General features: G+C 41.1%; 1 protein-coding gene across 1 annotated transcript; it reads right to left on the bottom strand.

The window, feature by feature from the left end:
• Positions 1–1,503: 1,503 nt before the first annotated feature.
• CREG2 (cellular repressor of E1A stimulated genes 2) lies at positions 1,504–22,273 on the bottom strand. Its single transcript, XM_077807106.1, has 4 exons — positions 21,821–22,273; positions 18,536–18,705; positions 4,585–4,698; positions 1,504–1,651 (listed from the first exon to the last, which is right to left on the bottom strand). The coding sequence occupies exons 1-4, from the start codon at positions 22,271–22,273 to the stop codon at positions 1,504–1,506; spliced, it is 885 nt and encodes a 294-aa protein (XP_077663232.1).
• Positions 22,274–22,848: the final 575 nt, after the last annotated feature.

The following is a 22,848-nucleotide window of genomic DNA, read 5'->3' as shown; positions in this document are numbered from 1 at the left end:
GCCCAATTAAACAAACAACCTCCACCTCCACCCCACCATTCCCCAAACCCCTTTATTCAGAGAAGTCACTTCAAGGCTACTTGGGCAGGTTTGTGATGGGCTTTTATAGCCTTTCAGGGGCTTTTGTGGTGTGGAAGCAAGACTTTTGGTTAAGATGACATATCTGTTTAAGAAGCCTCCTTTGCCATCTTGACAAGAATCTAAAATTTGTTGGTAAAACTCCTTAGTCCTTCAAAGACTGCAGTATTAATTGACAGGAGAGAGAAGAAGTGTGGACTTAGTAAGATATTCTAGGTCAGGTGGGGTAGAACAACATTAGTGGTATATTGTAAAGTAAGCAGAGGCTAAGAACTGATAAAGCAGCCCCAGTTGGCCCTGCAGGAAAAAATTGCCAGTCCAACATGTGCTTTGCAGTGAAGTTTTGACTTTCCTCATAGGGAGATTGGAAATTTTTTGCTTGGTCTTTGAACTGAAAATGCTACTAAATTATTCCAGGCTTCCCGGTACAAAGACAATGTAGGAGACTCCCTTTTAAATCTACCTAGGGAACAGGATTAAAAGGCTGGCTCCACCACTGGGGGGAATCAGGGACTGGCTATGAAAGGCTATCTCAGGAATGAATTAATGAAACTGAGGGGAGAGACAGGATGTGACCTTAGGCTAGCAAGTAACTTAATATTTCTCCTGTCTCATAATCTAAAACAGGTTTAGTAGAGACTACATTTTTAAAAAAGAATGTTGATAAATGTATTGGGATTATCCTGTGGTGGATCTGATTTCTTGTTTGACCCTTTAACATGTTTAATCATCCTTGTGCTGGTAAAAGATACTGTGTACTGAATTTAATTTGTTTGAGCTGCTTGTACTTTGCCACTGCAATAGCCAGCAAGGTCCACCACTCCTTCTCCTCAATTTCCAAACAAAATATTTAACTGGATAATTTGGAAAAGGGTGTGACTGACTAAAACATAAATTCCAAAATGAGGATCTCTACATTAAAAGTATTAAACACAAACTTAAAACATCTTTTTATATATGCAGCTAGGGATATTTGCTTAGAACACCAACAAAACAAGATAGCAAGTAGCAATAATACTTCCACAATATTCAGCAGTCATTTATTTTTTATGTGGGTAATTAGATTTTCTGTAAATCAGAATGCCACAGTTAGCATATATTGTAAGTGTCACATGAGTGAGTGGATGACACTAAAAATCAAAACAGGCAGATCCAAAAAATTTTTAAGTAGCAGTCAGGAAGGTATCAAACCTATCTGAAATGCCAAGATTGTGTGTTCCAGTGTAGGATTTACCATCCACATATCATTTTTAATATAAAGATCCATATTGGTTTATTAGCATTTGATCCACATAAAAAAGATGGGGCCATTTTGAATGCTTTTGAAAAAAAGTCACTGTAAAATACCCGTCCAACAACATGGTGTTGGAAAAAGTTTTTGGAAAGCAAATATGAAAACTGTGAAGATTTATATTTCAAACCCAATCACTCTTTACTTGGAACTGCTTTGAAATACTCTTCCACTGCAATGGTGGAAACTCCTCCATACCAGTTCTGAAGCCAGATGTGCTCAATGTTCATTTTCATAAAGAACCATTCGTAGTTACGAGGCCACTTCCTCATAACTGGGTGCCTGAAAAGACAAAGAATTCCAAAAAGGTTTGCCAAAATGCATATCTAGTGGATTTCTTTCTTCAATGCAGTAGTTGCTAACCTTCGGCAACTAGAAGAGTTTACCTGAATAAAACCTGGGCTGTACCAGGCAGCATCATTGACCTATGCTCACTTTCACTTGCAATGAACCTTGCTCCAAACCTACATGTGGCAGCAAATAAAAGTGCAGCAAGGGTACCTGAGAGGCCCATCATTAAAAGGCAGATTTTGCCCAGCCCTTAAACAGGTGGAAAGTGCTGGCAGAAGGCAAAAGGGCCTGCATCCACAAAGGGACTTGGGTGTTGCAATGTGGAGCATTGCAGTGACTCACTTTTGTGCGCCTAGAGAATCATTGGAACAACAATGGGATCCACAAAGCTTGGGTTAGGTGCCTAGGCTAATTATACAACAAATGGGGAGAAAAAGGTGCCTAAGAATGCAATCCACAAAAGCAGCAGTCTAGGCAGGGAGTTGCCTAAATTAGCCAATGGGAGATGCTGATGAAAGGGATGTGTCCCAAGTGCTGCTCCGCTCACAGTTCATCACCTGCCTATTTCTGCTTCTATGCCACAGCTTGGAACCCTCTTTTGCAGTTTTCACAGAATGCATCTGATGAAGTGAGCTGTAGCTCACGAAAGCTTATGGTCAAATAAATTGGTTAGTCTCTAAGGTGCCACAAGTACTCCTTTTCTTTTTGTGAATACAGACTAACACGGCTGTTACTCTGAAACCTTTCCTAGAGTCAGGCAGCTAAACCACTTTGTGTGAGAATGAGTTAGGCAGGCACCTGATTCCACATACAATGGGAGAAGATGGAAAGTGTAGTGCTGCCTACCTTATAACTTCTAGCTCAGGGGTGGACAAACTTGTTGGCCTGAGGGCCACATCAGGGAATATAAATTGTATGGCGGGCCATGAATGCTCACAAAATTGGAGTTGGGGAGCGGGAGGGGGTGAGGGCTCTGGTTGGGGGTGTGGGCTCGGGGATGGGGCTGGGGATGAGGAGTTTGGGGTGTATGAGGGGGCTCTGGGCTGGGACTGAGGTGTTCGGAGGATGGGATGGGGATCAGGGCTGGGGTAGGGGTGAGGCTCTGGAGTGGGGTTAGGAATGAGAGGCTTAGGGTGCAGGAGGATGATCTGGGCTGGGATAAAGGGGTGGAGAGTGGGAGAGGGATCAGGGTTGGGGCAGGGGGTTGGTGCGTGGGGAGAGGCTCGGGGTGCAGGCTCTGAGCAATGCTTACCTCAAGCGGCTCCTGGAAGCAGTGGCATGGCCATTCTCTGGCTCCTACACAGAGGCGTGGCCAGGCGGCTGTGCATGCTGCCCCATCCACAGGCACCGCCCCTGCAGCTCCCATTGGAATGCTTAGGAGCCAGAGTCGGGCCATGCCACGGCTTCTGGGAGCAGTGTGGAGCAGCCCCCAACCCAGTGCCCCAGCTGGAGCGCCAGAGCGGGGCGGAGCCATGTGGTGTGGCTCCCGACCGAGCGCCCCAGCCGGATTGCTGCAGCGGCACCCTGGCTGGAGCAGGGCTGAGCTGCATGGTGCGGCCCCCGACCCAGCACCCCAGCTGGAGCGCTGTAGTAGGGCAAGCCCCAGACCCTGCTCCCCAGCAGGAGCTCACGGGCCGGCTTAAAATGGTCCGCGGACCATAGTTTGCCCACCCCTGTTCTAGCTCATTGGTTAAAACACTCACCTGGGATATGGAAAGCTTGAGTTCAGTTCACTCCTCTGTCTGATGGAGAGGAAAAGATTTGAACAGAGATCTCCCACCTCTCAGGAGAATGCCCTAACCACTGGGCTAAAAGTTGCAAGGTGGTGGTGGCACCATCACCTCCCTGCAAGATTGTGAAGGGGACTGATCCAGTAGGTGACCTCTGAGTGTGCCTACCACATTGGGCCCTGCAGGCAAGATTGATGTTCACTGCCTATTTTCCCCTGGTTGGTGGATTGCACTGGGTCTTAGATGAAATGTAGGTGTACAGATGCTAGAGTAAGGCAGCAGTGTGCATGTTCAGAGGCGGAAAATTAGGCACCTAAATAACTTTTACAGTAGAAACTTTATGCCACCAGTGAATTTAGGTGCCTACAGTGTTAGGCGGAAGCCGAGCGGGGGTTTTGTGGATCACAGTGGGCCCTAAAATTGGGACTTGGGCACCTAAATCTGGGGTTCAGGCGGATCTGGGCCAAGGTGCCTTCATCCCCTTGCTTGACTCACTTAAAGGCCTGGAAGAATTGCAGTCCTTTGCTTTGGGGAACATCAGTATTACTGCTTTCCTAGTCCTGTGAGAGTGCATGGCACCTCAAAGGGGGTGGGGGACGAGATGAGCCATAATTCTGTCCCCCTAACCACTAACCGTCACACCTGGCTAGCTGCATGGAAGATGCTACTTACACAAAGGTGTGTAAGTAGCAAATGTGGCGACACTTGGAAGCACCCTGAGACATTCAGGCTGCCTCCGGGATCTCCCTATGAGGCAGTAGAGTTCATCACTGGCCCTTTCTATGGACTGTGCCTAACTGACACAATCTTGTTTTGTGGAAGGGAGGAAGAGCCAAAAGTGCTAGTCACAGAAACCTCAGATATGACTACACATGCTGGAGGTAAGGGAATCACTCTTAATACTTTTGTAAATCCTAGAATTATATACAGCAGGTTCTATCAAAATACATATTGATCGCTACTTATCTGGATGGCATATCTGACTGTCCCAAGAGTACTAAGATAGTCCTAAAGGCCTGGATAATTAACCAAGCAGCACTGGATAAAATTTCACCTTACATGCTCTACAGCCTAGTAAGTAAAGAGCAGGCCTGTTACTCCTGGGGTCCTTAATCCCAACTGCCCACCTCACTCACAATTTATTCATCTCAATATTGTAGGTATTACTATATTACATAAATATCACATACAGACCTAGAAAACATAGCTTGTTTGGCAAATTCCATTTCCTCTGGTGGTACCATGACCATCTGTCCTGTGAGAGTCAATCTGGCACACCTTGGATCCTCAGGATCAATTATATTTTTTCTGCACACAGAGAAAAGTAATCATGTATAATAGATTGTTTTTTACAGCAGAGGTCTTTAAGAAGCTATTCATATTGGCTAAATATATAGCATGCTCTTGGGGAATATGAGCTTGTGCTCACATATTGAGCAGCTGTAATATTCTAAGCCCAGGGCTTGCTTCTCCAAACCTTTACTCACATGAGTAGTGATATTCCATGGGACTGTTCAGGTGGGTGAGGAGTACTCACATGAACAAGAATTACAGGATCAGGCCCAAAATTTGAAGCAAAACAGAGATTCATCTATTTTCTAACCATGCTTTTGAAAATAATTAATAAGTAGATGATGTCTTCTATCTATTCAAATTGTAATTGTTCTAATCTTTTATGTTATAAGCTGATTTTCTGTTGAACTTTTATGAATGTCATTCTGTAGCAACAAAAATTAGGATTGGCCATCCATGCACAGAACCAGACTTAGAATTTTTGTGTAGATCTGCAAAACAATTTTAAGGTGCCCCACCCAAGCACCTCAAAAACATCACTGATTCTTGTCCACCCTTATCACACCACTATACACAGGATTTTGAGGAGGGTTAGTGAAATGTTTAGCATACACCCAAAACCTAAACGATTACAAAAATGAATGTGTATGTAACTTTAGTCCCCTTCCTCATAGCCTTCTGCTGTAGACCCACCTGCTTGCTCATTTCTACACTAGTGATTGGTCTACATCACTTTATGTTTTCAAGGCTAAAGAAGGACAAGGAAAAGAGCTAGAGTCTCACTATTTTTAAAAGGAGAACTCTGATTCTCTGTTACGTTTCTAGTTCATTCAAATTAGGGGGCTCTTGACTGCTCTCCAGCTCTGCCTGCACTGTAATGGCATTTAAAATAAATTACAAGTGTAGCTATGGGACTGATTCTATGACTATAAGAACAGCCATACTGGATCAGACCAATGATCCACCTAGCCCAGTATCTTGTCTCTGACAGTGGCCAGTGCCAGATGCTTCAGATGGAATGAACAGAACAAGGCAATTTCAAGTGGTCCGTTCCCTGTCATCCAGTCGCAGATTCTAGCAGTTTGAAGTTTAGGGACACCCAGAGCATGGGGCTGCATCCCTGACCATCTTGGCTCTCTGTTACATTGATATAAATGAGGAGTAAGTCCACTGCTAGCAAAATCACAATGAAACCATTGTGAGGGCCTAATTGCGTGAGAAGCTGAGTGGCCTCAACTTCCATTAGTTTCAACAGCAGTTGAAACTGCTCAGCACCTCACAGTGTTAGATCCTACACGATGGCTTAATTAGGTCCAGAGACTCACATTAAGAAACAAGCATTGCAATTGTTGTTCTCAAGTGTTTTAACATAAAGAAGGAAACTGCAGTAAATTAAGCCTGATCTGCATGCAGTTTTACTCATAGATCTTGACTTGAACTCGTTAGCCCAGCCCCTCACTGTAGATACAATTTGCCTATTACTTTTTTCCTTATAATTCTCAGTATGTTTCTGTTGCATGGACACATATGGGAGTGTTCCTGCAGCTAATTTAACACCTGCAAATTCCCCACAAATGGTAATAAAAACTCTGTCGCCTACTGGATAAAGTGTCTGCTTTTATACAGAAAATAGAATGGGCTGATACTCAGCTGTGCCGAATAAGCACTGGGCACAGCTGACAGCATGAGCGGCAAAGGTGCAATATGTGGTTCTCTTACCCACAAGATGGTTTTCTACCATCCCCAGAAGCTTAGAGCAGCCTCAGGGCTCCCAAGGAGCTGTTATGCTGACTGAGATCAATGTGTACTTTGGTCATGACTCCTCCCACCTTCTACATTCAGTGGGGGAAAGAGGGAGAGACCAGAGTTGGGGCTAGGATCCAGCTCAAATTTTTTATTTAACATTGGTTTATTTAAAAAAATGATGATCTAGAAATTTTCCAGCAACATATTTTAGTACAGACTAAGGAATTAGTGTTACTCTGAGCACCTGAAAATCTGCATTTCCCTGACTAGATTCTGATTTCAGTTATACCAGCGTAAGTCCATTGAAGTCAGTGGAGTTACTCCCAATTTACACTGCATAACTGAGATTAGTCTAGCCTCTGACTTTTTGTGTTTAAGATTGCATTAGCATCATATTTTTATCTATTTAATTAGATTAGTTTTTAAAATAAGTGAACGGAATTTTTAACAAGCAAAATATGTACCTGTAGAAATTCAGTTTAATTAATAAGCCTGTTTCCACCTGCATGCAACTGACTATTTCTTCATTACAAGCCCGTCAGGTATTTGAAAATGGAGTAAAACAATTGAACAGTGGATAAAAGCAAATTAGTTTGCAAGTGCATTTGCTTGGTATATCTTAGTTATTTGTTGCAAGTTACTTACAGGAAGAAGGAACTATAAAATGACATTCTTTCTGGTTGGAAGGTTAAGTTTCATGGGACGTATGGCGGTGGGAGATTTGATTTGACTATGTGCGTTATAATTAGGAGCTATCAGAGAGCATGTTAGATCCCTCCTCCTAACTCTTTTAGAATAAAAGAGAAATGTGTACACAAAAAGATCAAATAATTATATCTGTTAATTTTCAGTACTGGCCTACACCAAGAGATATGTACCTCAATATCTAGAATGTTTGAGCATGTTCTTTCTCCTTGGCCTTTTCTTTTGTTTGCAGATTTCACTATGTTTTTGTCTCACTGGTTGGGGTGTTTCGCTTATTTGCACATGTGATTAAAAGACTATTAGTCTTTGGAACAGTTTGTTCAAACTGAAGTTTGTATATTTAAATATTCAATTTAGGGGGGCGCAGTTTGTTTTGCTGGCAAATCAGCAAGCAAATTTTGTGTGAAGATTAAATCGGACAAAATACTAGAAAAGCTGAACAAGGACAGTGACACATCTGAACTTGGTACACTCTGTTGTTATATTGTTGGCATGGCTTTTATCACTGGCTTTTATCATACTTTTCCGTTCCATAACAGTTAACTTTGTATCCTAGTCTTACATTGACATTGGTATTTTATCTAACAAAAGGCTTAATGTTCTGAAAGAACTCTACTTTTGCATTTTCTTTGGTATAGTATTTCCCTTACAATGTGCTTTTTTTTCTTTCTAAACCTGTGTACAAGCACTAAAGTTGTAGTAGTACAGTTCTGTCTCTGATGTGGACAGGTCCTGTGTTTTCAGTGTGTTATTGGTACAGCTGATGTAAATTTGGGACTTTCTGCCCAGAAATAGAGGGATATAGGAAGTGAACCAGCGGCCTCTCTTCATTCATAAACTCCTTGTGCATGTCAGTGGATATCACTGAATAACAGAGTTGGAAGGGACCTCAGGAGGTCATCTAGTCCAACCCCCTGCTCAAAGCAGGACCAAACCCCAATTTTTGCCCCAGATCCTAAATGGCCCCTTCAAGGATTGAACTCACAACCCTGGTTTTAGCAGGCCAATGCTCAAACCACTGAGCTATCCCTCCCCCCTATACATAGTTATACATTTAGTAATGATTTCTTGCCTTCTATATAAAAACATTCACATTCAGTCCTCACTCCTCAGGTCCATCTTAGCTTTGTGTGGCATAAAACTGAGTGGGAAGATGAAAGTAGGTCTATTTTTGTGACACGGAGGGCCATTGGTGATTCGCTGCTTTATTTCAGTAACTCATCAGGCCTGACATACTCACTACACCTAACACACCGTTTTCATGATATATACTCAAAAGGTGGCATATAATATCTAACTGAAAATTAATAACTCACTGATCCTTAAAATTCTAACATGAGGTATTTATAAGATCTGTACAAAGAGTTATAAATATGCACCAGAATTATGGTCTTAAAATGTGCTTGGCAAGCAATGCATAAGCCCAGAATGCCCTAGAGAAAGGAATGTGTATTTGCTTGTCTGACCAGCCTGGTCATCAGGCAGAGACAACGAAGGTATATTTACATAAAAGGTAAACAAAGCCATCAAACTAGCGAGTGGGGGAGAGAGCCTCTTAACTATAAACAGTGGCGGTCGGAACCTCAACTGATGAGCAATTGCATCAACTGATTGTATACAATATTACTGTATAAAAGCATATCAATTAAGGTCTTTAATGAAAGCCTGTGACACACTGGTGATTAATATAACTGTGAAATGTAGGCATTAATACAATATGAGGAATTATGGACACACATTGACATGCTTTACAGCAGCAGTTCTCAACCAGGGATCCGGAGCCCCCTGAGGGGTGAGGGGGCACAAGCAGGTTTGAACAGGCACAAGCAGGCTGAACCCTGGGACCCTGAGCCCTGCCACCAAGGGCTGAAGCCAAACCCTGCGTAACTTAGCTTTGTGGGGCCCCCTGTAGCATGGGGCTTCAGGCAGTTGCCCTGCACACTACCCCGCAATGCTTACCCTGGCTTTCATATGCATTAAAACAGTTGTTGTGGCACAGCTGGGCCTTGAAGTTTTTATAACATGTTGGGGGAGCCTCAGAAAGAAAAAAGTTAAGAACCCCTGCTTTACAGTCCGTGACCAGACACAGTGAGAAACAGATTTTCTCCCAGAGAGGAGGGAAGGCAGCTATCTACCTATCTCCAATGTAAATGAAGTAGTGTCAGATCAAAACAGTGGAAGCCCTACTTATATATGAATAAACAGGAGGATGGAGACTGTACCCCAGGAAGCCTCCCTGCCTCTTGAAGCAAGTTCAGTGAACTTTGGGAAGACAGCCTGGCATCTACACTCCAGCAAGGGAGAGAAGCTTTCTCCAAGGTTACTTTTCAAAGAATACAATTCAAACGTTTACTGGACTATAAAAAGAAAGGGAGAGAACCTCATAGTTATCTATCACTGGGGGTGGGGGGAGATTAAAAGGGTCAGAGCTCTTCAAATCACTGAACATTGGATCATTTAACCAAGGGGTTGAAGTCTCTCAGAACTGAATATGGTTGAGAAACCTGCTTAGGGAAAGATTGTAACTTGCTGAAATTAAGTTTTAGTCTTAGAGGTGTATTTTTACTTTTGTTGGTTTGTAACCATTTCGGTTTTTATTCCTTATACTTGATATCTCATAAACCTATGACTTTTTGTTTGATAAACTTGTTTTTCTTTTGCTATAAACCAATTCAGTGCTGTGATTGAAATAAGAGTGTTTGTCAAACCCCCGTTAAATTAATTAATTGCAGTGTATTTTCTTTTTAAAGGAGCAACAAACTTAGTAACTTCTGTGAGTGTTCAGTAAGAAGGCTGGACGCTGCAGGGAGACGTTTCTGGGGAACTCAGGAGTTAGGGCTCAGAGTTTGTTACCTGGGAGGCAAGGCTGGGATGGTTAGAGTCCTGAAGAGTTTGCTGGGCAGGCAGACAAAATGGTGTGTCAGGGAGTCGTCACCCATTTTAACAGCAAAATTCTCACTTGCTGAGGCTGAGAGGGGTTACACAGTATCTCACAAGTCTGGGAACTTCAGCAGACTGTCACATTGGCAGGCAATTTTGGGGAAGTTTGGGCCTTAGGGGGTTTTTCAATCATCCTTCAAAATAACTGGGCAGTTGAAGCCAAGCTGCGACCTAGAGGCTTGAATGAGGGCTCTTGGTGTCAGGGCTGTGAGCCACAGGAGCACAGCATTGAAGGCATCCAGAGTTGCAGGGCAGGCAGTGACACAATCCCTTAATGGTCTAGGTTGAATCCCGAAGCATTATTAGATCATATTTGGGAAAGGAGACAAAGGAATCAAGATGGATACCATTTACATAAAAAGATACACACCTTGCTAAAGAGATTAAACAAAACCAGACTTAATGGGAATCAGACAAAGCTTATGCATTTTATTAGAGCTACATGAGTGCTCATGTGCACATTGTTTTAGAGAGGTTATCTCAGTTATTCATCAGGTCTGAGAAGAGGAAAGAATTGATTTATCCACTTTTTCTGCTCCTGGGGGCGCAAACTATGCATTGAACACTTGATTCTGGTCAGCCAGTTGTTTATGTTAAGCATGTGTGATCAGTCCTGGAGAGAGCTGCATACAAAAGCATTCACTTCATTCCAGTCCTACAGAAAGGAACCACACAGTCTGCTTTAAGCACTAAAAGAAGCTGTCACTTTTGATCATCTTATGGCAAAAACCATACACTGATGAAATACCTTTAGGAATTACACAATGCTCTGAGGTGTACACCAACAAATATTTTCATTTTCCACCCATTTCACTCCATTCTGTTTCCACCTATGTTGGGTCATGGTTCAAAAATGACTCAGAGTAAAGAGTGGCACCTACTTATTAAAATATTTACTTGCACAAGAGTACACCCAACACTAGTCCCTGCAGTCATTTCCTGAGTTTTCATTGGAGAATTCCCATCCAAAAATTAGCCAGGTCCAGATCTGACAAAACTATAACTCAGAGTGGTAGGGCTACATTAACACCCAACAAAACAGAGCTTTTTTTAGGGGTAAATTCCAAAGTTGAGGGCCCTGCCTCCACTGATAATGTTCTGTCTCTTGCTCCCACACATGCAAATCTAGGGACCTTTTAGCATCATTAGTCACTTCCACTTGGCTCCAACAGCCCAACATTGAAGTGAGGATCACAGGGTTAATTACTACATTGGAAATATATTCTACACCATAGGATTTTATTTTCTAAAGTCTACAGAAGGAAACGTTATGCCATCAGATAATTATCATGGTTGTGTATTAAAACACACAGCACTTTGATTTTATATTTAGAAAAGGACAAGTTATGTTCCTGATATATGCCATCATAATTCAACACTGAAGGATCTGAAATAGAAAGTATGTATTAGCATTACTAATCTGTGTGGTTTGAACATGGGACAAAATCTCTATTGAAAGCAAAATTCATAATCTGAAAAGCCGCTGCTGGCTGTCAGCTTGATACTGCAGGGTACTATTGCCCTGCCTTCCCCCTGATTTGGACAAAAAAGAATGTTCTTTCTCATTCTATCTTCAAAGCCTTCAAAGAGAGTTAAAAAGGCATCTTTATTTGTGGATGTAGAGTCTTCCATTTTAAATCAAAAGAAAGTCCTGAGGTTAAAGAAAAGAATGAAAAAATGGCTTTTTTGTATAGAATTGATTTCTGTGTTTGGTCACATGCCCATTCTAGTTTGGTTTAGATCACCCCACAGTTCCTAGAAGAACTTCCTTCCTAGGCTGTTTTTCTTTCAGGTTAAGTGCTCTTGGTGTGCTTGACTGTCTTTGTTCATATAAATAGCAAATTTCTGTGGCTGAACTACTAATTGTGGTATGTAACCCATCACTTAAATCAGCCTCTGTACCAGATGACGGGAGGATAGCTTATGTAACGCCAATTTTTTAAAAAACTCCAGAGGCGATCCTGGCAATTATAGTTCGGGAAGCCTAACTTCAGTACCAGGCAAATTGGCTGAAACTATAGTAAAGAACAGAATTATCAGACACATAGATGAACACAACATGTTGAAGAAGAGTCAACATGGCTTTTGTAAAGGGAAATTATACCTCACCAATAATTCTTTGAGGGTGTTAACAAACATGTGGACAGGGGTGATAGTGTACTTGAATTTTCAGAAAAGCTTTGACAAGGTCCCTCACCAAAGACTCTTAAACAAAGGAAGCAGTCATGGGATAAGATAAAAGGTCCTTTCATTGATCAGTTACTGGTTAAAAGATAGATAGATAAATTAAATAAATAGGAATAAATGGTCAGTTTTCACAGTGGAAAGTGGTAAATAGTGGAGTCTCTAAGGATCTGTATTGTGACCAGTGCTGTTCAACATATTAATAAATTATCTGGAAAACAAGGTAAACAGTGAGGTGGCAAAGTTTTCAGACGATACAAAATTACTCAAGATAGTTAAGTCCACAGCTGACTGCGAAGAGTTACACAGAGATCTCACAAAACAGGGTGACTGGTCAAGAAAATGGCAGATGAAATTCAATGATGATAAATGCAAAGTAATGCACGTTGGAAAACAATCCCAACTATACATACAAAATGATGGGGCTTAAATTAGCCGTTCCCACTCAAGAAAGAAATCTTGGAGTCATTGTGGATATTTCTCTGAAAACATCCACTCAATGTGCAGTGGCAGTCAAAAAAGCTAACAGAATGTTAGGAACCATTAGGAAAGGGATTGTTAACAAGACAGAAAATATCATGTCACTATATAAATCTACGGAACTCCTACACCTTGAATACTGTGTGCAGTTCTGATTTCCCTGTCTCAAAAAAGATATACTAGAATTAGAAAAAGTACAGAGAAGGGCAACAAAAATTATTAGGGTGTAGAACAGCTTCCATATAAGGAAGACTGGAAGTGTTTATTTTAGAAAAGAGATGACTAAATGGGAATATGATAGGGGTCTGTAAGACCATGAATGGTGCAGAGAAAGTGAATAGGGAAGTATTATTTTCCCCTTCACATAGCACAAGAACTAGGGGTCATCCAATGAAATTAATAGGCACCAGATTTAAAAACAAACATAAGGAAGTACTTCTTCACACACTGCACAGTCAACCTGTGGAACTCATTGCCAGGGGATGTTGTGAAGGCCAAAAGTATAACTGGGTTCAAAAAGAATTAGATAAGTTAATGGAGGATAGGTCCATCAATGGCTGTTAAGAAAGGTGGTCAAGAACACAATCCCATGCTCTGGATGTCCCTAAACCTCCGACTGCCAGAAGCTGACAGGGGATGGATCACGCAATAATTGCCGGGTTCTGTTCATTCCCTCTGAAGTGTCTGGCACCAGCCATTGCCCGAAGATAAGATACTAAGCTAGACGGACCATTAGTTTGACTCAGTGTGGTCATTCTTATGGTCTTATGAATTACATGATTAAGCAGTGAATGTTGTGTGGCACAGCCATAGCCAATTTTATGGTAACAGTCAGCCCCCTGAAAAGAGGATCACAACATTAGGTAGTTTCAGTAAACACAGAGAAAGAAACAGACCTTGGTGTACGAGGCTGGAATTTTCTACAGTTGGTTATTTAAGTGTAAAGAAAAAAAGAAAACAATAATTTAGAGCTATATTGTGTGTGCTGCATGGTGATGATAATAGGTTTCATATTTAACTTTCTAATTTAGTAGTTATGTGTTTGCTGGATGGATCTTTAAATATGGATTTTGGAGTAACAGTTACTGAAGTGTTTATCCTGAATGTGACTAAAGAGGGACAACATAAATACTAGAGAGACAAAGATGTTCCTGTGTCACAAAATTGGGATCTGAATCTAAACTTCTGCAAAGTTCAGGGGTGTTTGGATTCAGGGTTTCTGTGCAGGCCCATCTCTAGCAAACACATTTGCCTTTCACTTAGCTTTCATAGTTTGTCTTACTGTATTTACTAACTGTCAGATATTTAGATTGAAATCAGGGTTTGCCTGAAGGTGTAATGCTGAATTTGTGGCATTCCATTCCTTTTCATGTTAACAGACTGTGACCTCACAAATACAGGATTATGTGGATCAAACAGAAGGCTTGTTCAAAACACCAGCATCTGACCTATTCGTAAAAGGAAAACAAAAAACATGACTAACCTAGAAAACTGCTTTTTGTCAGAATGTTCTTTTCATTTTTTTCTTCCAGTGTGGAAGTCAGTCTATGATAGGGAGTTCTGTAACTAATACTACTTTAGGAGGTCAGTATTTGGCCCTGCTCCTGGACACACCTTTGCATGTGCTTAACTTGACTTCTGTGGGACTAGTCACATGCTTAGGTGTTTGCAGAATCAGGGCAATAGTGAGGCCTGGTACTTTGCTAAGTAAGAGAAATGCTCTAAGCAGCTCGTGTGTCAGTCTTAATTTAAAACAATGGTATTTTGGGTTTGTTTTTTGCCTCTTAATCTAAGGCCCAATCCTGCTCTCACCGTATGCTGTGGGAACAGGATTGGGCCCTTTCTCCTTTTCTGGAGAGTGAACTATTATATACCAATTTATTCCAGGAATGGCTTTTTGCCATTTAATTTTTCTTCCCTCTTTTTCCCACTTACAGCCCCCCTTCAGAATAACACCTACCCTTCAACTAGTATCCTCTGAAGATACTCGTTAATGCTATTCCATGGACAGGCCATCAGGGAGTGCTCTAAAAGCAATGTCCCCTGTATCCTTCTGGGAAGTGGAAATCTTTTGATCAGTGATGAGGAATCTAGATTATAATCACAATATCATAATGTACTGCTATTAGCCCCTACTAGTATGGGGCCATTTCCCTCATTCTTGCATGACCAGAAGTTTTGTTTCTGTTATTAGTTTAAGTTTGGGTTTTTCAAATTCTCTTTCCAGCTGAATAGATGTAAGACTGTGAAATCAATAAATTGGATACCAGTCTGACATGTGAATACACATCACCTGATACTTGTTAGTTATAAAAAGTCTATTAAAATGCCAGTTGTGTATTGTTTCTAAACCAGAGATTTATTTTGTGTAGAGTAACAGCCGTGTTAGTCTGTATTCGCAAAAAGAAAAGGAGTACTTGTGGCACCTTAGAGACTAACCAGTTTATTTGAGCATGAGCTTTCGTGAGCTACAGCTCTGATGAAGTGAGCTGTAGCTCACGAAAGCTCATGCTCAAATAAACTGGTTAGTCTCTAAGGTGCCACAAGTACTCCTTTTCATTTTGTGTAGAATAACTCAGAAGTATTCCTTAGCAGGGTGCCAACTGTTCCTAAAAAACAACAAGGAGTCATGGACTCCTTGTTGTTTTTGTGGCTACAGACTAACACGGCTACCCCCTGATACTTAACTGTTCTTAAGAATTTTGATTGCTTTCAAGTTTTCTTTAGTTTTTACAACTTGGGGTATGTATATACTCTAATAGAATTCTGCATGCAGACAAGATACAGGACCAAATTCATTGCTTGCATACAACCTTTCTCGTGGAATCCACTATTGTTTAGCTATTTTGTATAATTGTTCTTCAGTTATAAAGTGAATGATACCCTTGATAGAGACAATTTCTGTGCAAAGTACCATATATTAAAACCTCATACAATGGAACTTTCTTATGCAAGAAATAGCTATTCGTCTCACTATTTCGCTAGCAGTGGAGAGAAACACTGAGCTGACAGACATCGTAGCCTATGTTGGGCTAGTAGATCTTGCCTCTGAGATGAAGAATGGGTAGCAGGGAAGAAAACTCCCTGCATATAAAACAATCCACCCATTTAAAACCTTGCACTGAGAAATGTAGGCCCTAACCTTCTGATGATACTAACTTTGGGGATAGTGCTGGGTGCTTTGAGGTCATTGATACACTTTTGCTGCACTGATACTGTTCCGCTGTTTACCCGGCACTGTCCTTATATCTCCTACATACACACAGCAGAAGTGCTTGGAATGCCAGTTCAGGAGGGCTTATGGTACGAGAGTGTCCAACAGCACTGTCAATACTATAGTTAGTACTGGAGGACACAGAAAAGCACATTGCACAGACAGCAAGGAAGGCCCCAGGTATCCTGTGATTCTTGGTTGTGGAATTGGCCCCTGAAGCTACCCCCAGAGGCAGGTCTGTGCAGCAGTATCCAAACTATTACTTATTTTAATGTCTAGCTCTTAAGGATGTGGAGAAAACTTTAGAAATGTGAACTGAATGTAAACTAATGCAACGATATCTTCATGCACTTGAAGAAAGCCCTAAGCAACAGCTTGCATAGACATGTACAGTCTTGGTCATCTCAATTGGGGAATGACTTTGAAACCTAACAAAAACCATTTAAATACCAGCAATTGATAACTTTTTCACTGCCAGTCAGGTTACACAAACATCTATGTACTTATCACTCAGGGGATGCAGTCACAGATATGGAGGTGGAGGTGACAGTTGGCGGCTGTCAAGGGTTGCTTTTCTAGCCCAAAAGTTAAAATCACCTTTGACCCTGCTCACGGAGGGAAGGGAAAGAGTTATCATCTCCCACTGCCCAAATTCCCAACCGCTTCCTAGGTGCAAAAGACTGTAGAAATATTTTCACGCATTCCTAGGACCAAAAACCCCAGTGGTGACTCATCAGCTTCCAAACTTTCCATTTCATCTCACAATTTGCCAGTGCAGTTTTGCGTTGTTAATACTAAATCTGTGCAAATGGGTAACTTCAGAAATAATGTAAAATAAACTGAACGTAATATCCATATAAATAATGCAAGGAATGTCATCATGATTCGAATATTTATGTTCAAATTGAATGCAATAGCAACATCTACATTTTAATTTACTTGCAGCTGACACCAAACTTTAAGTTTCCCACAGAATTTAGTACCAAAGTGCTACAGACACCAGCTGCAGAATTTCAGTTCTGCTGGCTGCAAAATATACAGTGCCTTGGTAAGGGCTGTTCCTAGGGCAGTGTGGGGCCTGGGTCGGAAGTGATGGATTCGTCTTCCAGGACTGATCCCGCTGGCCAATTGCACCGGCCCACAGGGGCCCCCAAAACGCGGGGCCCGGAGTGGTTGCCCCGATTCGCCCTACTCAAAGGATGGCTCTGGCCTTGGTCATAAGTGAGAGTAGCTTCTGGAGAATCAGCATTAAAAGGAAAATGGCAGAGGTGAGCTTTAGTACCTCAAATAACTAATAGTTATTAAATAAGTATATAATAAACGTGAAATTTCAAAGGTTTTTCAATATTTCTATAAGCTGTCACTAGTCTTTCTGACTGCTGCCTATGGACTGATAAGTCCCAAGCAGGTGGTTAAGTCTGATGAGGTCAGCTAAACATAAAACCAAGATTTTCAAAAATGATCACTCAAAGTTAGGGTCCTATGTCCATATTAGGCACCTAAATTGGTAGCCTGATTTTCTGAACTGCTGATCACCAGCAGCTCTCGTTGCCATCTGAAAATGAGGCCACTTATTTAAGTGTTATGACAAAGAAGGTTAACTTTAGTCATCAAGTTTTGAAACTCTTGGTGAAGATGTTCAGCTTATCATTTAAATGCATGAGAAGGTTGGGAGAGTGAAAATTATACCATTTGTTATTCCTTTGAAAAAGGTTTGATTCCGATACGTACAACTTTAAAATGATTAATTTTAAAAAAATTAATCCAATGTTTTAAAGAAAGGATAGAACTATCCTTACAGTGACTTTACAATTCTCCTGACTTCCTTATGCTTTCAAAGGGTGAGCTACATTTTCTCTATCTTAACCTCCATCGGACCATCAAGATAGAATTCTCCTCTTTGACTATGAAGATGTTGTATTTAAGACAATGAAACATTTTTAATGATGCTAGACCAATTCATACCCTCTGAAAGTAGCTGTAATGCCACTGAAATCAGTGGTGTTGCACACTGGTTCTATGTCTCTTACTCTCTGTAGTTAGATGTAGATATTAGAATACACCTCATATTTTAGCTTTCCTTTAAGAGATTGTGCTGAGGCATTTCTCCTATAATATAAAACAAACCTGTGGAGATTCTAGCTTTTGCTGGGGGCCAAAATAACTTTCATCCAGCCCCAGAAGTGGGACACTGAAAGGGTGGCCTAAAACCACCATTGTTCCCCCTTCATGTCAGATGTAAGAATCAGGGTGTAAGGATCCACTGACTTCATTGGGCTTTGGATCAGACCTAAGTATCAAACATTAGAACACAAAAACAGAGGTAGCCAAAACTGGAGGTCACTTTTTTAAATTTGTGGCCTAAAATATTGTCCAAAGCCAGAATGGGTGTTTGTCAAGGCAATGTTTGGAATCCAGGATTTCTTGGGTCCTGTTCCTATGCTTAGACCATGCCTCTGCCTGTATTGCTTCAGTTTAGCCAAAAGTATTTCAAATAATATTGTACTCACAACACAAATGTAAATGCTATCAGAAATCTATTTGTTTTCATTGACTGCTATCAGAAAGACAGACTGTTGGTACCTGCAGAAATCTCCTTCTGCCTCTGGCAATGTCAGAGAAGCCACAGAGTTCTTCATCAGATCTGTCACAGTGTTGTCCTTTGAAGTCACATAAAAGAAAGGTATTCCAGTGCTGTTATTGATGGGCCCATCACTGATTAGTAAACAATTCCCAAATGGTACACCTTGGATCTGAGAAAAGCCAGACAATCAATGCTTTAAAACTTTGCATTTATACATTGTACACAAAGATGGGGACTTACCCAAGGTCAGTAGCAGAAATGGGAATAGAACCTGTTGTTCTGGCTCCCAGTTTCCATTCTCACCACTAGACCTCATTGTTTTCTAAATTAGATTTACTTATCATAGTGGTATGGTAACAAATCTCTCTTCCCTCCCCCACCCCGCATGGTGATATGCAGAACTCCTTTTCTTTAAATTGCCAACTTTTTAAAAGAAACTAGCAAGTACAAAAACATGTCTGCATTAAAAAAACAATTATGAAAGCATCTGCCCCAGATGGCACTGATATCTTTTCTCAGGAATCTAAAAGGATTCGTATTCCATTTCAGATTTTGATTCATTCTGATTTTGGACCCCTCTGCACTGAGGTCTTAGCCTTGCTTTGAAATGTGGCCACATTGACTGGCTAAACTATAGTAGAAACCATTTTAACTAGAACTATGATTAAAATTAAACTGAATTTAAACACAGTTACAGACAACTCAGCATGGATGGGGCCTATAGGCCATCTAATCCACAGTCAGTAGCAAAACTTCCATTGACATGCATGGGCACAGGAGCAGACCTTACTGTGCCAGTTTTTCAAAAGTTGGCTCTCCTTTCCCCTGACTTGCACTTGCACAGTGGATATTCCATGTGCAAAAATCTGCCCCCACTTTTGGAAAGGAGACCTTGTGGTTGTAGCTCTATTGCCTAGGAATGACAAAGGATAATTTTCTCTATAACGTGGTAATTGTATCATGTCTCTCATCCCCTCAGAAATCACAGTAGCCCATCTAGACCTTGTATTGGGTTTTGTTTTTTGGTTTTTTTTAATATATCTTCAGGTATGTAATTCCAAATGGCCAATTAGATGTTAGATATTAAAAATAATAATCAATATATTGAGCTAATTCAGTATAACCAATGGGTTTTTGTAACAAAACTAAGTTAAACATGAATAGTTATGGAGAAAACCATGGGTGATACTAACCTGGATCACGTGCTTTCCATTTTTTGATGCTTATACACTTTTAATGTTTATATACAATCTATACTGCAGATGATAAGGGGTATTTTTTATGCAAACACATATCTAGGAAACCAACCAATCTTATTAAGAATTATAAAATAAAAAATAGAAGCTGTGAATAACATTAGAAATTTCAATCACTTAAATTTGAGTCTTTCATACATGGTTAACTTTACAGTTCACATTCAAAAAGGAACTCTGAGTCTAGGCCACATAACTCAAAATTCACAGCAAAGATGACAGACCCATGAATTACATGTTTTATTATGAATCCATTTTTCGCTATTACTTATGTATTATAATTATGGATAGCAAACTGCACATATTTTATTAAGACTGTAATTCCATCAAAGGGTTCTGATGAGAGTATAAACCATAGCAGCTAAGATCATATGATTTAATAGCATATTTGGAATCCTGAGATGGAATTAGAGACTTCAAATGTACAACTGGGAATATTTTATTAATATTTTTTCTAGCTTCTGACGCTTTGCATTTCACAAACTGCCAGGCTGCTGCTTCTTTAATAAATCTTCCCAGAAGTTTTACTGGCTGCTAACTTTTAGTTTCTTTTTTTTTTTAATGTAACTAAAAAAATTAATCCCTAATTTGTGGACATTTTAACAAGAGAAGTAATGTTAAACTCACTTTTCCTGTGTGTCAGTATTATTGAAAGCTATGTATAGTTCAAAACCATCTTTTTTTAGAAGTATTTTACAGCTGGAAAAATAATGGCCCAAATTCTGCCCTGTAGGCCTGCTGCTCAGCATCACACCGCTGATAAAATGGTCCTGAAGTGGGTACAGATGGTCAAGGTCAGATAACCCCCATCAGTGGTGTAGCTAGGAATCTGGGTGGGCCGCAAATTATTACGGACGGGCACTATTCCACCCACACATTCCCTTACAGACACGGCTTTGCTTTTGACTGACTAAAGTCTTTTCAAAAATTGTCTATTTGCCCAATAGGATGCACTATTTAAAAAAATGCCAGTATAAATTTAGTTGAACTTTGCATTGAACTGCCCCAATATGGGCAGAGGCTCCCTGAGCTCCATGGAACCAGACCAACATGGGCAGAGGAAGCTGAGCTCTGTTCCTGGACCCCCACAGAGCTGGCCCGACCAGGGCAGAAGAAGTTGGGCTCTGGTACCGGGGCCCCATGGAGCTGGCCTGACATGGGTAGAGGGAGCCATATTTGAATGGGCCCATATGCGGCTGCGGCTCACCTGTGGCTACGCCATTGACCCCCATGCAGGCATATCTTCGAGGCTTAGCACCAGTGCTGCAGTTTCCACCCCACCCCTAGTGCAGAGAATATAGCGGAAGCAAAGGGGCGCAGCTGGCATACCCCTTATATCCTGCGGATCTCTGGCTACTGTATCAGCCCTTTGGGGTTGTTGACAGCCAGCATTAGTTATAGCAGTCTTTAGGCTGCTCTGTATTATGCCGGGGAACCAGCAGGACACATAGCCAGTTCAGGATTGGGGGAACATAAAGGCATCCTTCCTTGAGCTGTGTAGTGTGGGCTCCGTGGCCTCAACAGAGGATCTAGCCCAATGTTTTTCTCTTCTTTTTCTGCATCTTGCCAGGAGGTGCTGTTCTTTAGCATCTCTCTTCTATTGTACTGTAAGCATGATTTCTATTCCTAGAAATCTTTTGCAGAGAAGCAAAGCTGTGAATGTTGCTTAAATATGTGGCACCAGCACTGTATTTTTACAGGCTGATTAATATTACTGACAGCTTTTATTATCTGCATATTTTGTAGCTGACATCAGTACATGGTTGATTATAAGATAGTAAATATTGTTCTTCATAACAGTGCTGGGATGCTGTTATGTAGTTTTGTATTATAATAAATCGCTAATGCTAGTAAAGAATTTGTGTAATTTATATACTAAATGCTTTCTCAAAACAGATTATTTACTGCCTTTTACAGAACAGTAAAATACAAGCAAGCAATGTGCAAGCCCTCTCCCGCTGTTAGTGGGTAAATAAGTCCAGTAGTCAAAGAGAATTCTCAATGTCTAGCAGAGGATGTGACTTACGGTACCTTTTCCTGGGTGGACTCGGTAGCCAAGAAGCCCCAGCCGTTATAATGGGTCAGGAAACGGGCAGTTCTGATTGCCTGTTCCTGAGGAGTTATGCTGTCTGTCCCTTTGACACTCTCTCTCCTGTAGGAAAACATCCTAGAAGGAGAAGAGATTTGCTTGGATCTCCCAGCCACTGGCCTTGACCTCATTTCCCCATCTTCTTTGTAAACAGAGGCTGGGTAGCTCTGCTTCCAGATGCTAGTCGTGTCTTCCAGAAGCGCCGGGAGAGCCTCCTCGTTTGAGGAGCTGTCCAGTTCTTCCTCCACCTCATTGGTAACTGACCACGAAACCCAGTTGACTATCACATACCCCCAAGCAGGAGACAGCATCACACTGCACCACAGAACCCAGGAAAGCCAGGATATTGGTGTAGTCCTTTTCCTCAGCTGTATTTGACAGCAGCACACAGACATTTTGTAATAAACACTCCACGCTAAGATCCACACTGAACCTTGCAAAGCCTGAACCTTTGGAATGATAGCAGCACCCTCCTGTGGTGAAAACTGGCTCAGAGATGGATTAGATTGAGTTTACACTCTTGCTAAAGCATCAACAGCCTGTATAATCTCCCTGCATAGAAACTCAACCCTGCCACCTGAAACAAAAGCTTAGGCAATATTGCTAAACAAAAGAATTTGGCTAGAATTCAGCTGGAAAGTATGTATCAACAGAGCCTACTGAACATACAAGAAATGTATTATAATTTCCACAAAATAATTCTTCTCCATCAAAAGTCTGGCAATGACAAGCTAAAGGATGCAGCCACTTCAGTCATGCCAAATATACCTTTTCCATTTACTATATTCTCTCCTTCCCCTTCACTGTACACTATACCCCCCCACCGCCCCATGTTCTAAACTGATTTGTTGGATAGTTGCAAAAGAAATAATATTCTATAGATTTAATCTAGACTACAGATTTAAAAACTAATTTAGTTCCATCGTGCAGTAGTGTTTGTCAGAACTCCACACACATTTTCTGCTAGTAT

Source organism: Eretmochelys imbricata, chromosome 1 (genome assembly GCF_965152235.1).
Source record: "Eretmochelys imbricata isolate rEreImb1 chromosome 1, rEreImb1.hap1, whole genome shotgun sequence".
Lineage (NCBI taxonomy): Eukaryota > Metazoa > Chordata > Testudines > Cheloniidae > Eretmochelys > Eretmochelys imbricata.
The sequence above is the reverse complement of the archived record's forward strand: the minus strand, read 5'-3'. Positions and strand labels throughout refer to the sequence as shown.

Excerpts from the sequence above, each read along its gene's own strand:
- CREG2 (XM_077807106.1), bottom strand. The coding sequence starts at position 22,273 with ATGTCTGTGTGCTGCTGTCAAATACAGCTGAGGAAAAGGACTACACCA. Across the intron at positions 4,699-18,535 it reads GCAGAAGGAGATTTCTGCAG|AAAAAATATAATTGATCCTG; the intron begins GTACCAACAGTC and ends CTCTGTGTGCAG. Across the intron at positions 1,652-4,584 it reads AAACAAGCTATGTTTTCTAG|GCACCCAGTTATGAGGAAGT; the intron begins GTCTGTATGTGA and ends TTGTCTTTTCAG.